The sequence below is a fragment of the Struthio camelus genome, chromosome 8 (assembly GCF_040807025.1).
Source record: "Struthio camelus isolate bStrCam1 chromosome 8, bStrCam1.hap1, whole genome shotgun sequence".
In the NCBI taxonomy this organism is placed as follows: Eukaryota; Metazoa; Chordata; class Aves; order Struthioniformes; family Struthionidae; genus Struthio; species Struthio camelus.
In genome coordinates this window covers 31,446,341-31,461,329 of record NC_090949.1, presented here as the reverse complement: position 1 = coordinate 31,461,329, position 14,989 = coordinate 31,446,341, and the positions used below count along the sequence as shown (strand labels likewise).

General features: G+C 37.5%; 1 protein-coding gene across 5 annotated transcripts in view; it reads right to left on the bottom strand.

Annotated features, from left to right (window-relative positions):
- The window catches only part of ZFYVE9 (zinc finger FYVE-type containing 9), a 63,084-nt gene that overhangs the window by 31,286 nt on the left and 16,809 nt on the right, over window positions 1-14,989 (bottom strand). For 2 of the 5 annotated variants that reach the window (XM_068953132.1, XM_068953137.1), the window contains 2 exons: window positions 7,908-8,012; window positions 4,979-7,071 (listed from right to left, as the gene is read on the bottom strand). In XM_068953132.1, the coding sequence (XP_068809233.1) occupies window positions 4,979-7,071; window positions 7,908-7,977 (2,163 nt within the window). In that variant the 5' untranslated portion in view covers window positions 7,978-8,012. Of the gene's footprint in view, window positions 1-4,978; window positions 7,072-7,907; window positions 8,013-8,537; window positions 8,652-13,670; window positions 13,753-14,989 lie in introns of all 5 variants that reach the window. The other 3 variants (XM_068953134.1, XM_068953133.1, XM_068953136.1) reach the window with 3 other exon arrangements.

The following is a 14,989-nucleotide window of genomic DNA, read 5'->3' as shown; positions in this document are numbered from 1 at the left end:
GTTCAGTCTTTTCTCATTAAAGTCACAGTGACTAATGCATGCCCAGTGCCACTTACTTTCCTGCTAATCTCGCTGTAGCAGTGTTACGTGCACCACACAAAGGCATGTCTTCCTGATACTACACAGAGGTATTTCTAAAATGTATGTTTGGCATAAATGACAATGGGTTAATTAATTCGTACCACATTATAATCCCTCATAAAATTAACAATTTAGGAATTAACTCCAGGCTTAGAAAAAGCAAGACGACTTTCTAGAGTCAGCTATGTATAAATGTGCAAGTTTGCTCTACATAAGAGGTCAGTGTGGCACAAATCAATTCAAACAAGTCATTTTTATTTGCAGCAGGGCAATCCATCTACATTAGCAACTCAGTAACTATTTAATCTCTTCACAGACACCGAGCTATTTCTCACTTAAGTGAATAGCGATACATCAGAAGTGCTTCTAAATATTCCATGTATAAAACAAGATAGTTTAAGAAGCTGAATGACATTCGTACTGCAAGAAAGCCTTGCTCCGTTTATAAAAGAAAGCTCGTATTTCCATGATTACAAACACTACAGCATCACAACGCTAGAGAGAAATCAGGAGCTGCACTTTACGCATACTGGCTGTTAAGGGGGAACACGGTGCAAAACCCCCCGGGGGACCTGCTGCCGAGGTGCATTTGCACCGCCAGCGCTTCTCGCCTGAAGCGGCTCTAACCAGGGCAGGAAACAGGGCTGAGGCTTCCTCGGCACAAGCAAAACCATAAAACACGAGCGCGGCTTGCGCACCAAAGCAAACGCTTGCATGCAGACACAATCCTACAACAGCACTTGCAATCTCGAAATCCTGCAGAACAGACAAATCAGGGTGTCCTAATGGTTTCTTATTTGTTGTAAATAATAATTAAAACAACAACCCAGTGTTTCCTCAGGGCTGCTTCCAGATGACACATGAGGACACTGATGAGCACCCATTTCATGCAGAGAGGTAAGATCCCTCTCAGGAACTTCAGAAACACCAGCAGCTCCATTATAAATGAGCTCAGATTTCAAGAAAGAATTTCAAATTGTAGTTTGAGTTGGATTTTGTATGTACAATTAACCATGTGTTGTGATGATCTAGGAGTCTTCATTAATTCAAAAAATTACTCCTTTATTACTTCCAATATTTCTATATCGTAAACAACCAACTACATAGGCTCCTCATATAAAAAGCAAGCTTAAGTAAACTTAATAAGCTTAACTAAATTTCAGACAAGTTAAAAACCCCACCAAGTTAAGACCGCTTTGCAGACTGTTACCTTCACAGACCCTTAGTTGCAAGCGTTTGAAAAACACATAAAGTAAGCTCTGAGTTCACCGCGATAGCTCAGAATCAAACGTGAAGAAAAAGCTCACCATGTCTCACCTCAGGCAATTTTAGTATTTCCTAATTACGTCAAGCATTTTAGAAACAAAAATGTAAGTGTGGATATACTAGCATTTCCATGTTTAAAAAAAAAAAAAAAAAGTTCCACATGTTTGAAAACCTATATTTAAAAAATCCCAGCAAATTTCCTTTAAAAATCTCATTTCTGTATTTACACTCTAATCCAATACACTGGATTCTAAGGACTATTACTAACAACATTACAACACATTTTAGACATATTTTCCTCGATTTCATTTCTCTGGGAGAAACTTCCAGCTGAAAGCTCAGTACTGAACACGGAAAAAATCAATGTCTTCTACCATAACTGAATACGGTTAGACTAAAATAATGAACGTGTAATTTAGGACCCTCTGACAAACACCACACTGTGCGTTCAGCAAGGCTCCAGAGTACAATGATCTACACATTAAAAGAGAAAATGAACACACGGACAGAACATCTATACCTCCTCTGAAGAACGCAGAGGAAGCACATAATCCAGCACAACGGACAATTCACTCCTTGCTCTTAGCAGTCACCAAGTCATTTATCTCAGTACCTCCTGCTTATAGAAAAAATGCCACAGCAAGTTCTCATGGTACTAAGGTTTTTGGCTTGACTGGGGGCTGTTAAACGATTAGCTGTTAGGGCATCGGGGTTTTTTTCTTACAGTTGAGTGACAAAAGTAGAGTTTGGGCTGGCAGTAAAAAGATGACATACAAATTTTCTGGTTTTCCTGTCAAGTGTGGCTGTTTCATCTGACAATGGGAAACATATACATATAGTAAAATGTATGAATATGTTCATAGATATTCTTCAGGTTCTTAATTTTAAACCAAATTTCATTGTAAACGTGTTAATTTCTACCATTCCCCTGAGGTTCATATCTTCCATTAATTTTGCAATTACTATCCTGAAATTAAAAACAGAGACAGACTTCCCAGGTGCCACTCAACTATTTTTAAATGCAGTTTTCATTCCCAAATGAAACAGAGATATTCACCCCTACTACAAGGTTTTATCATGATGCTAATAACACTTAAAAAGAAACTGCTGTGCTAAAGATTGTGTTGAAAAATCTTTACTCCCATGATTTCTGCCATTCACCTGCAAATAAGTAAACTGCAAGCGCTGAAGACAGTCCTTTACCAGAGGTTCACACGTTTGATAGAAACAGTGGAAGTGTCACTGTGAGTCAGTAATTACCTACGTCGCAGGCACACGGTCAGGCCGACTTGCTTGGGGATGGTTATCGTAACCAGAGAGCAAGAGCAGGCAATAGAGAATAGTTATATCTTAAACCACTACAGCTAAATTCATGAGAGCTTGCCTGTCAAAGCCCTTGGTTTCCTTCCTCCCAGAAACGTTCAGGAATTAAATGTTGTAAAGCACTTTGCAGTAAGTGCTGAGTATTATTTGACTTGCACTGATTCTTAGTGTTTATTAATGAGTGCCTTTTTTTTTTTTAAACGAGAAAAAAGCATAAAAAGGCATAAAAAAGAATTATCGCAGAATTCTCTGCAGCATCTTTTGACTGCACATGTGCAAGTTTAGTCCTGACAACAGTCGCTAACAAAAGCTTCCAGCAACAAGACCTTCCGAGGATTATTCTAAGAAAATTCTGAGAATATTAAATACTAATATGGGTATTTTTCACACCTGAGAAGCATTTATTTGTCTCCAGAGCAGAAGCAGCTTTTATTTTATCCAATCCCTACACATTATCCGAAAGAATGCTGCAGAGAAACAGTCTTACTCTTTTCAAGGCTTGTTTTCAATAATTAAAACAAACAAACTGCATTTCTTGGCCTTGCTGTAACTGTTCATGTCCATTCTGCTCTACAGTTCTTTCTCTTTCCTGCTTATTTTTGCAATTCAGGGCTTCAGTCATGGCAGGGAAACAATTAAATACAAGCAATGGACTTATTTAAAGCACAGAAATGAACAGAAAATATAACTGTAAATGGAGTTCGTAGTCGTATTCGTTAAGCTCATACAAATCAAAAGCATGACCTAAATAACTGACAGTATAATTTAACAGGTTGAAGCTAAAATAAAATACCAATGATGGACATAATTCCTTTAACTGAAATGCCTTAGATTCTCCTCAACTGCAATGAGAACAGGATCGAGCCCTTTGATATTAACTGAAACACGCAGAAAAGGTAGGCATATAACTTCTTGCGATACATAGTGATCTCCTGCGGTTACTAGTTCCACATCATACCTTCCACTGCAACCTGCAACAGGATGGGCAGAAGCAAGCAACTGGAACTCCTTAACCAGTGCTTAACGAACATGTATTTACCAGTCAATATTCTGGGAAAGATTTTTTCAGAACGTCTCAAAATCAAATTTGAATAAAATCTACTTAACTGGCGATGCAGTGAAGAGATTGAGTGCTATGCATTTTGGTTACTAAAGGGCAAATGGCAGACATACGTAGTCCATTACAGAGGAGCAAGCCAATGTTTTCTGCTAGGCTCCTTCCAGAAACAGGTGGCATAAGAGTGTGAGCTTTCCAGACACATTGCTTCTTTTAGGTCCTTTGTTCAAGTCGTCCTGCTTCCCTGCACTCTTCTGGTAGCTAAAGATCTTGCCCATAGGAGCCAGGAGGTCTTTCAATCAACTTCAGAAACCTTTGGATAGGGCCTAAACGAACCAAAGTTACTTTTACTCTAATTTTTAGTGGGTTTTAATATTTCTTTTTATCTTAAAATTATTCATGAATATCTACTTGACAAGAGTTTTAATTTTTCTCGTTTGACTAATCATATTTTTTCCTTAAGTTTCTATTTCCCATGTACCACTGACCTGTATTTCAATAACAAGATATTTACAAATACGTTATAATCTAACTGTTTACCATAAACTTGCCACATATGAATTAGTGTTGACCTAGAGGGCACGTATGGAAATTTTTCAAAACCAACAAAAAAAAATTGTCAACAACATTTCTTACACAACATAAAACGATAAAGAAATTATGCTTTCATTGTCTTTCTTACAAAATTTCTTATCGTGTGTTTGTCAGATTACAGAGGATTTACTACATTTTTTTTTCCTCAGAAGCAAAGATATATTCATTAAAGTAGTGTAAGCAATATGAGAAAAACTAGAAAAGAAGACTTAAAAGAACAAACTTGGTCAGCCACGTAAACCAGCAGGAACGCCAGCAATTCAGTAGCTCACTTCCAATTCCCATCAATTCGTTCCAGTATCTTTAATGGGATTATTGATGCAGTAATTTCTGCAAATTAGTTTCCTGCACTTAGCTGTTTGATAGCAGTTCTACATGAATCCAATGCATGTTAAAGGTTGCAATCAGCTAATTCCCTGACCTTACAGGATAATCATTCTTACAGTGATGAATAACCAAAAGTTGCTTTCTACTAGAACCCCAAATGGATTAGAGCTTAGAAACTTTTTTTTTTCCTTAACTAATCAAATCCAGCATTTTAGGAAGAGATGTCACAGGTAGCTGCAGCCAGCGGCTTAGCAAGTTCTCTGATTTGATTTTTTTTCAGTATCAGAAATGAAAGCACGCCTCAGGCTTTATCACAGAGCATGCACTTACCTTCCCACAAGCTCTGCAATGATGCCTTCTTTTGGTGAATGTAAATCTGGCCTCGCATTTCATGCAGTTTGGTGCTTGAGAGTCCGGAACCCAAATTGGAGCCACCTCACCCAAAGTTGTAAAAGGCTTTCTGGATGCAGCTCCAAACTGACCAGCTCTGAGATCGTTATCTGGACTATCTGGGGCTACTGCAAGGCACGGACTACTAGAGACTCCAGATTCATACTCTTCCAAATGTTCCCCGTTAGTATCAGTAATAGAGGCATTTAAAGATGTCTCACTAGGAAACACGTCTGCTGTCAAGGTATCCCCTAATTGAGCCTTACCAAAGACATTTTTGTTTTTACTATTACCTCCACAGTTTGGGGGAACGAGATCATTTTGTAAGTGGTCCGATAATGGCTTCGGAATCTGCAGTTTAAGATTTGTAGGCTGTTTAGGTCTTGCCCCACCAAAAGGAACGCTAATACATTGCAGATTAGTCACTGGTTTTGGTGATGTTTGCCCTTGCATGGATGAGACCTGACTACAGAGGTTATGTAAATAATTTTTTTTCATTTGGTCACCAGTACTGCTTAAAACAAGACCACTCCCCTCTGTGGTCTCATTTCCTCTCTGTTCATAAACGTTAGCGTAACATTCTGACTTGCTCTCCTCTATCTCCTTCTCCTCTGTTACCGAGTCTTCCTTGGAGGGTAAAGTCTTTGGAATATGAGCAACAACTTGGTTCTGCATTCCATAGGAATCACAACCATTAGACAAAGAGCTTGCTGCTGATGTACCCATAACATCAGAGAGACTGGGCCCTTCAAGCTCATCTATACCAGTTCCTTTTAAGTCCATGCCTGCCTCCATCATCCCATCTCCACCTTCTCTACTATTACTACACGCCTCATCAGGCTGTTTTGTCTGCAGAAGTCTTTCATTCTCTCCTAGAGTTTGCTTATTATTCACCTCATTCAATTTAGTCAGTTCCCAATTAGTCATCTCCTGAGATTCAGGGTAACACTCGGCTATGCTGAGCAATTCAGTTGTGCCAAGATTTTTATCACGTTCCCTGACTTCACTTTCAATGCCACTAACATCCTCAGAGGCAGAATGTTCTGCAACATGTTCCTTGTAATTGCCACTTCCAGCCACATTAGGTTGACAAGATTCGGTGAGCCCAGGTAGCCTGGATGGAAGTTGTTGGGATGTTTGCTCTTCTACTGCTTCTACAATTAAGCTTTCATTACTTGAACAAGAAGAGTTTTTAGCTTCTAGATCGACTCGCTGAGTAATGGCTTTACTAGTAACATTTTCAACTGATACACAATTTTCTTGCGTTTTAATGGCACCATCAGCTGGTCTCTGCAATAGAGTCACTGCATTAATCCCTGCAGTTGTAGCTTCTGAAAACAGTGAATCTCTACTCATATTAAAATCATCCTTTAATCGAGAGGAGGGGCATGCAATGGACTGGCTTTCAGATGAAGCATTAATCAAACGACTAATAGAGTCACCTTCAGCACAGAGCCGATTTACTTGCTTTTCTGTATCTGTATCTTTTTCAGTTGATCCATTTACAGTAACACAAAACTGATCACTCTGTCGGTTTTCATTATCCAGTGTAAAGCTAATAGTGTCCATTAGGGACTGACTGTTGTAATTTTTACAATCCAGCAAATCACCACGTTGTAGTGTTCTTCTGTCACAGTTATGCATGACTGCCACCACTAGTACATTTTTTTCTTCTGGCAAGCAAGCTATATTTCCACATTTCTTTTCTCTTGTTTCCGCAGCGTTACACTGATCATCCTGATTGTTATTCCTCTTAATTAACTGATCATCTGCTGCTGCCTGATCATCAATCCACATGGCTGGGGTTTCTGAGCTTATATTAAAATCTTTTCCATTAGCACAGGGAACCCCTCCTCCTGTTGGTGTGGCCACTGAATGAGACAGGGAGAAAGACTTTAATCTCTGTTGACATTCATCAGGAGCGGTAGCTTCATTCACATTGGCCACGGTCGGGTTAAACGACAGACGACGAGAAGGGGGATCTAGAATCTGATTCCACTTTGCACCCAACAGTGTAGGTGAAACAGCGGCATCTGAAAAATTAAGCCAGTAATGAACACGTTATGTCAAACTGATGCGATTCCTCTATTTTCAGAGAGCTTACTGTCCTGTTAAGTCTATAGATTCTATTAACTCTGTTACATTAAAATGACCCAAATACAGATGTATAGATGTTCAAATACAGGTACAACAGTAAAACACATCTTACAAAACTAACCCATCCTTGATGAACCATTATTGTATGAGGTATCTGGAACTCAAGAACTTTAGAGTTACACCAATTAGTATAACAAGTTCAATTTGCACAGTTAATTTTAAAGTATCAATTAATATACTTTAGACAGCTAAAAAGGCTTAAAAACCCTGCGATTCCCACACAATTTTGAACCTCCTTGACAGCACTGAAGCTGCAATCAGACTAAGCATTTATACTTTGAATATGGTAACTTTCATTTTATGATTTATGTGACCTAATAAAACATTTCTACGCTAAAGTCTCCCCAAACTGCAAAAGAAGCTTAAAATAAATCTATTTTGCCTGAATTGTTAAAAATAAGTCATAAAAATATTGCCACTGAGATTAAGCTCCATAAAACCCCTCTTTACAAAGTCTACGGAAGATCTTCTGCGAAAAGAGTGAGAAACAAATTAAAAAAGTAAACAAGATAAACAGAAACAGAATGAGAAGAGCACTACTAACAAACACAGAAGATGCATCATACAAAGTCACCAGATGGTTTTTGCAAGTTCTGAGATCAATTTGCAACTCAAAACCAAAAAGGGTGTTACAGATCTCTCTCCCTTAGCAATGGTGTTCTCCGTAGAGTACATCTAATGTGCACCTACAATTTTGTTCAAAATGACTCACCTTCGTTTTGCTCAAATTCATCTAAAACCTTATCGAGGTTATATGCCTCTGCTTGGAAATAGTTCTCCATTTGTCAGGGAAAGACCATCAGATTCTTGTCTGAACCTGCCAAAGAGAGATCAAATTACAATCAGACAGCTAAACTTCAGCTAAACTTCATTTAGAAGGGTTCCACTACATAATACCCTGATTTAAAGGGGGTGGGGGGGGGGAGATTCCTTTGTAAGCCAAAATGTAAATATATTGCATGCATAAATCAAAAGCATTTCCCAGGAATAAACATCATTTGTATGCTTAAACTTGCTAAATTCAGATTAACAACTTCCCCAAACTCACTTTGGATTTTACTGTTTACAGTCTGCAAAGTTGATATTTACGTCCAAAAAAAAGTTAAAATTTAAGTAAAAAATTTTTTTTAAGATCAAGATATTTGCAAACACTTGCAATAGAACCTCTTTTTTAAAATTCTGCCATATATACAAATTAAAACTTAAATGTGTTGATGTGAACTAGGATCTGAAGCAACAACATTGTTAACATTTGGAGGACACAGGTTCATTTTTACACGCTGGCTGTCAGAGCAACAGAAAATGCCCAAATCAGATGAATGAAAAGAATACCAATACTAACCTGTGTCACTTCCAAGCACAACGTATTCCACACCACAGAACTTTCAAAACAATATATGCACATCTTTCCTTATGCTTAATTCAGTGCATTTTCCATTTAATGTGACAGGTCTTTCTGAGAGGCCAAAATACAAGTAAAGTGAGATTTGTCTTCAGGATTTAGGAGAAAGATATGTACAGAGAGTACTTCAAATTGATTTCTGCAATTTAGAAACTTCCTGACTGTTTAGAAACTTCTATTTAGGGCAACATAACAAAAATGAAAGTCATATAGTCCTTTCTTATGCAATGTTGGCTTAGGACCTGCAAAATTGCAACCTACATAGGAAACATTCCACTATTCTCTTTATCTTAAGCTTTTATTTTCATTACATATCAATGCACTTTTTCCTTTTATATAGACTGCTGCGTTTTTTTCCACCACAATAAATAGGGAGGGAGGGGAGAGGAAGAATTTTCATCAGTAGTTACTAAAGCACTGTCACTGTAAGTGATGAGCAAGGATATATTTAAATATATTGCACTGAAAACGTCAAACTCAATCACATGCCTTTGCCCTCATTGCTCATTATCAATGCTACTTTAAGCATTTCAAGGCCTTGTCTCAACTTCTTACATTCAAGAAAAACACTGACCTTCATCTACGCATTTAAACAGAACTGTAATCAAAGCCAGCAATAGCCTTTAAGATGTTTCAGGTACCAAATGACGATGATGGCAGTGCAACCTTCCTTGTATTGCCACATTAATGCATCTAACCACAAGAATCACCATAATGGTGAGAGCAAAATTGCTCCAATATCGGTCAAAAACGTCATTGTCCAGAGCACTAGAAAGTTAACTACCCAACAATCTGAAGATCCAGCTATCAGTTTCATTCTACCACTGATTAGCTCATGTGGCTTTGAAGAAGGTTTAACTCCCTGTGCTTCTGTTTTCTGAAACATATACTAGGCTAGTGGTATTCTGCGTCACTCCTCATTTCCGAGAGATGCTTCAAGGGTTTATACTTGTAAAGTTGTTAGAAGAGGTACTGGGTATTACTTGAATTCTGCTAGCTCTTAAAGTGCCTGCCTTAATAATCCCTGTCTTCCTGAAAGGCAGGCACGGGAAATCTACCAAAAGGCCCAGAGATAAACAGTCTCATCAAAGGAAAATATTCTCGGGCTAGAAAGGAAGACCACAGGGAGAAATGAAAAATCTAAGTCCTTAAATAGCCTTCTACGACTTCGCATAATAAATAACATTTAAGCCCTAACTAATTGTAAGAACACAACCTTTTTGCTACCAACGGCTTCCAGCAACAAGATGCTCTGATCTCTTTTCTAAAAACACTCACTGCCAATGAAGATATTTTCACTGGGAAATGTGTGCCATAACCTAGATACCATAAAGAGAGACCTTGATTTGATCTGTTCTCTGAACATCATCCAAAACAGCCTCATTCTCTTCAGAGTTGGCTTTCAATGTTGTGAAATAAGGGAAAGGAGGAGGAGAGGGTGAGAACCTCGTTTTGCAGTAAGAAACAGTGTTAGACCTGACAGTTAGACTCCAGCTCAACTGAAAACCTAGTCTTTTATACTACAGAAACAACAGATATGAGAAACAAGTCGGAGGAAGTTTCCAATTTAAAGCTGTATTTTACTTTAACATTATTCTTAAAATAGTCAGACTTGAGGAAAACGCTGACCAGCATTATCTCAACTATTACAATGTTAAATACTGCTTTGTGTTCGTTGTGGGCAACAGCTGTCCAAGACCAGCTTATCAGGACAAAACAAAGCAAACAAACAAAAAAAAGAAACAAAAAAGCATTAAAATGTCATGAAACGCAGAGTTCAGGCTTTTAGGGTTGACCTCAAATTTGTCATATGGCATTTTTAAAAGGAAGTCACGTTACAACGTGAATATATCACTACTTGATGTAATCAGATTTATTTTATGTTTTGAAGATATATGTAGAAAGTCAACTTTAAAGAAAATGAGTGTAATAACGGTAAGTTATTAATTGCAATAAGCACCAAAAAGGCCATTTTAAAAAGAAATTCAAAGATAAACTAGAGTAGTGACCTTACAACCTCCCAGATTTGTCCAACTGTAATTCACCCTCCGTTACAGGATGCAAGATTACTCCTTCTGCAAGGAAAATAGCTAGATGATCAGCCACATCCCTTACTGTACACCGATGCCCAGATTATAAGGATAGCTATCTTGATCAAAGGCTGCATTTCAAAAATCTAAAAACAAAAAACCCCACCAGCACTCAACATTTTTCATTCTCTACTATATTTGCCTTTCTGAAGAAGGTAGGGTCAGGATCTGACCTCTAACTCATAGACTGTATTCTTAGATCCCCTAGACCCCTACTGTATATCCTGTCCGAGCTACCCAATCTGCCCACCAAGTAATTGTATTAAAAGTCTTCCATAGCATTTTAACTGAAACAAGCAATTACATTTACTACATACATCCCAATTAAACCAAATTCATTTTAAAAAGGAGATGCTTCTCCTCGTACCTACACGCACTAAATCATTCAGACTACATCCAGCTTGCAAGAGTTTGGAGGTTCTCTTGCACCTTTTCCTCCTCCTCATTTCAATACTGTGATGGGAAGCATCTTTACCAGCTCTAAGTATCTAATATTGAGAAGCTCATTAGACTCTGTCCCAATTAATATTTTGCTTGGAAAAAAAATTCTAAACATGACTAACCAAAATTAGCTCGCTACAGCAAGACTGTTTTAAGCAAAATGCCATCTAATTTCACATTAACTTGTCCTATATTTAATTTACATTATAATACGGTAACAGTCCAAGCTAACACTTTATGAAAATGAGAATAATGACTCCTAGGAAAAGTCCTACTAAGGTCCTTGATGCAAACAGAATTTTTCAGTGTAGGTATTGTTAGACTGAAAAGCATCGGCAAAGTTTTGCGTTAGTAGTGTCAAACTGCGATGCTGCTGAAAACACTACACAGATTTTCAGGCATTCTAATATTGAAAAAGGGCATCCAGTCAAGGCATTCTCTAGGACATAAACACAAGCTCTGCAGTATGGGTGGCCCCAAGAAATAGGCTACAGGCATTGATTTTTTCCGTTTTGTTTACGTTAGAGAAGATAATGATTACTGACAAGCAAGTTGATGGGGAAGGAAAGCTATGCTGATTATACGCTTCCCGAAAATAGACTTTTAAAATATCTCTTCGGACCTCTGCATTTTGATTCCACGTAGCTTTCACAAGTTTAAAAGCAATTCACATCTGACCATTCATACAAGTTGGGAACCCCACTAAAAGCCTGAAAAAATTACTTTAGAACTGCTTCAAACGTATGCATATTGGTAGAAGTAGAATCTAAGCCACGTTTACCCATAACAATTCCTATGTTTAGTCCTATATTAGCTTGTTTATCATTGTCATATAAATCAAGAACAAGACTACATCTAACTAAAGTAATGTTAGAAGTTGACAATAAATACTACCATTGTCATTGACTTTTGTCTCTTTTGCAAACAATAGAGTTTTAGCTTTTACATTTTACATTATGCACTGTTTTATAACATTAAAAAATGTAAACATTCAGACTTATGAAACTACCTGTTTACCAACAGCAAGGGCACACAGAGAAGACGTGGAACTTTGTGTCTGCTCCCTTACAATCCCAATGTGGTTAATACTACACAGTAACCCTGTGAAATGATTATTTTATTAAAATCTGTATTATCTAACAATTAAATGTGAAATTGTGAGTTTAAATTTCATCCAGTGTGATAGAAACTTGCCTCCCATAGTTTACTTCAGAAAAAAAAACTTTAAGTAAAGAGACCTTTGTATAAACAAATTTCTGGAATCTTAAGAATTCTGAAGCTCAAACACTGGCACACAAGAATGCAACTGGTCAAAATTGAGACTGATGGTTACTTATAGTCCAAACTAAAATGCACAAAATAAACAGCATTAGAAGAGAAAACCTCCTACATCATTAGTGTTATTTCACTTGCTGATGTACTAGGATATATAGAGAAATCTTTTATTTTGAACTCATAATCATTGAGCTGACAGCCACTCAAAATGAGATCTTGTTGCCCATGCAACAATGGCAAGAAAGGGTCAGCTGCAAATCCCCAGGTCTAACACCAAAAATGATTATCATACACAAAACCAAAGATACAAATAAAGAAACCCCACATACTTTTCCTGAAGTCCGTGTTCAACAAAAAGCACAGAGAAAAATCCACAAAATTCATTACTGCCCTCTCCCCAACATAAGTGCTTATGTTTATAACAGAGAGCAGCAATGTTTCTTGCCCAGTACACTGTCAGCTGCTCAAATGCATTTTAACCAGCTTAAGAACTAATATTTCACTTCTGCACAGCCAGGAACTCAAAATGGAAAAGAAAGCACAAAATGCTGTAACACAGCACACTACAATAACCTGGCAGCGGTTGTTCCTGTGGTCTAGAATTCTATCTTACTTTAAATATTTTTATTAAATATCTAACATAAATAAAAACACATTTAGTCTTTACGGGTCTTTGGCAACTTTGATTATAACTCACAGCTATCACTGTAACAGTTATGGAACAGAATTACTCTATTCACAAATTCTTTGGAATTACACTAGTCCCGAATTTCCTCCTAACACAAAAGTTGAAATGATCATTTTTAAATGATCGTTCATAGTTGTGAAACTCTTTAGTATTCTCAACTATTCCATGCCATGGCATGGAGAGAAGCAGATGAGCAAATACACAACTCAAACTTTGGAAAAATGAGGGTCAAAACATAATGAAATTGTGAAGAAATTTCAGTGGCTGTTTTAGATGTCTGCTGCCAAAAAAGGGACACTTTATAAATTGGTATATATTCAGATGAACAATCTGAAGAAGGCAGTATTGTGCCAGTGCAAGGAAAAGGAGGCATAAATCACCAAGTCAGTAAAAAGCATGAGTTGATATTTAAAAAATACAGTTCAAAGTCCCCTGCATCACGATTAGGCAGAAAAGACTAACTGTAAGCAAAACATATTAAATAATAAAATACATGTTTTTTATTTTGTATCTAAAAAGTGAATACAATGGTCACCACCCACTGGCACAGTAAGTCCTGAACCCAAGATCACTTCTTACCCATTGTAGAGTCATCTCCAGTCTCTCACAGAAAAAAGCTAATGAAATCATGCAGTCTGTCAATCAGATTATTTTCAAGCTCCTGTTGGATCACAAATTATGCATAATTCAAAAAGACTGTGTTTCACTTATCAATTTCATACAATGGCAGAGGCTTACCATCTTCATCTACAAAGCTTAAGAACTTCTGTTTTATCAATCAGTCTTCATAAATGCTCTACTCTCCCCAAATACCTAAATATAAAAGGAGCACATACGAGATATCTACAAATCTTTATACCTGATATATGTCTAGGATTACTATCCCAGTCATTATAGCTTTTAACATAAGATAAACTTTAATTGATTATTGGGGGGAGAGAGATGGAGAGAGAAAGGACAGAAAAAGACTTCCTTAAAATTAGTTGGTACTGTGAACAGTCTTAACCTTGGAGACTGCCTCTGAAGACAGCTCAGATGCCCCACATGCCAGCTTCTTCTTGGGAAACAATCAGTACAAAGAAATAGGCCTTGTGTCACACCTACAAAGTGGCAAGACTTGTATTTGCTTTGGTCTCTGTGATGAGGAATTATATAAACCACGATCCTCCGTACAGCATATTCTACTCTACCCTCAAGAATTTTTCACCACTGGAACTGACAGCCTTAACGTTTCCAAACCCTCTTGACTCTAACAGTGGACTACCAGCATGCGATCACATTACCACATTGTAATAAAGAAAAATGCACAAAGAGGAAATAATATCAATATATAACTGTTAGCGCCATAGTTGGCAAAGGTCTAAAAATGAGGGAGCATGTCAGGGACCAGAATAAGATCCTAGGACTTTTTATGACCTTGGCCTGTGTGCAGATCACTATGTTTCAGTGTGAAATTGTGAACATACACATTTCAGCAAACTTTTACTAAGCAAATACTCAAGTAGTTTATTATTACAGTCCTCATCAAAAATATATATGAAAGACTTATAGAATGAAAATCACAAGGGGCATAATCAGACTGAAAACAAACACTGCTCTTTCGTCCTGAGCTTCATAGCCCAAAAAAATACAATTTTCTCATAGCATGATTACATGCAATTGAAGATCAGCTTTACAAAGCTGTGAGATCTAACGCTCCTGATGGCTTGCTTCAACTCCAAGAAACAATGGTCAACTCTGCATTTGGTTCCAGCTCCCTTCAGCTACCTTTATATTATACGTTCCTGGGAAGAAGGAGAAGTCAAGCATTTCTACTGTAATAAACAGCTTGTTCAGAGAGCTCAGCAACAGCCGTATCTTTAACTGATAAGATTCAACAGCACAGACTGAGGAAGGAA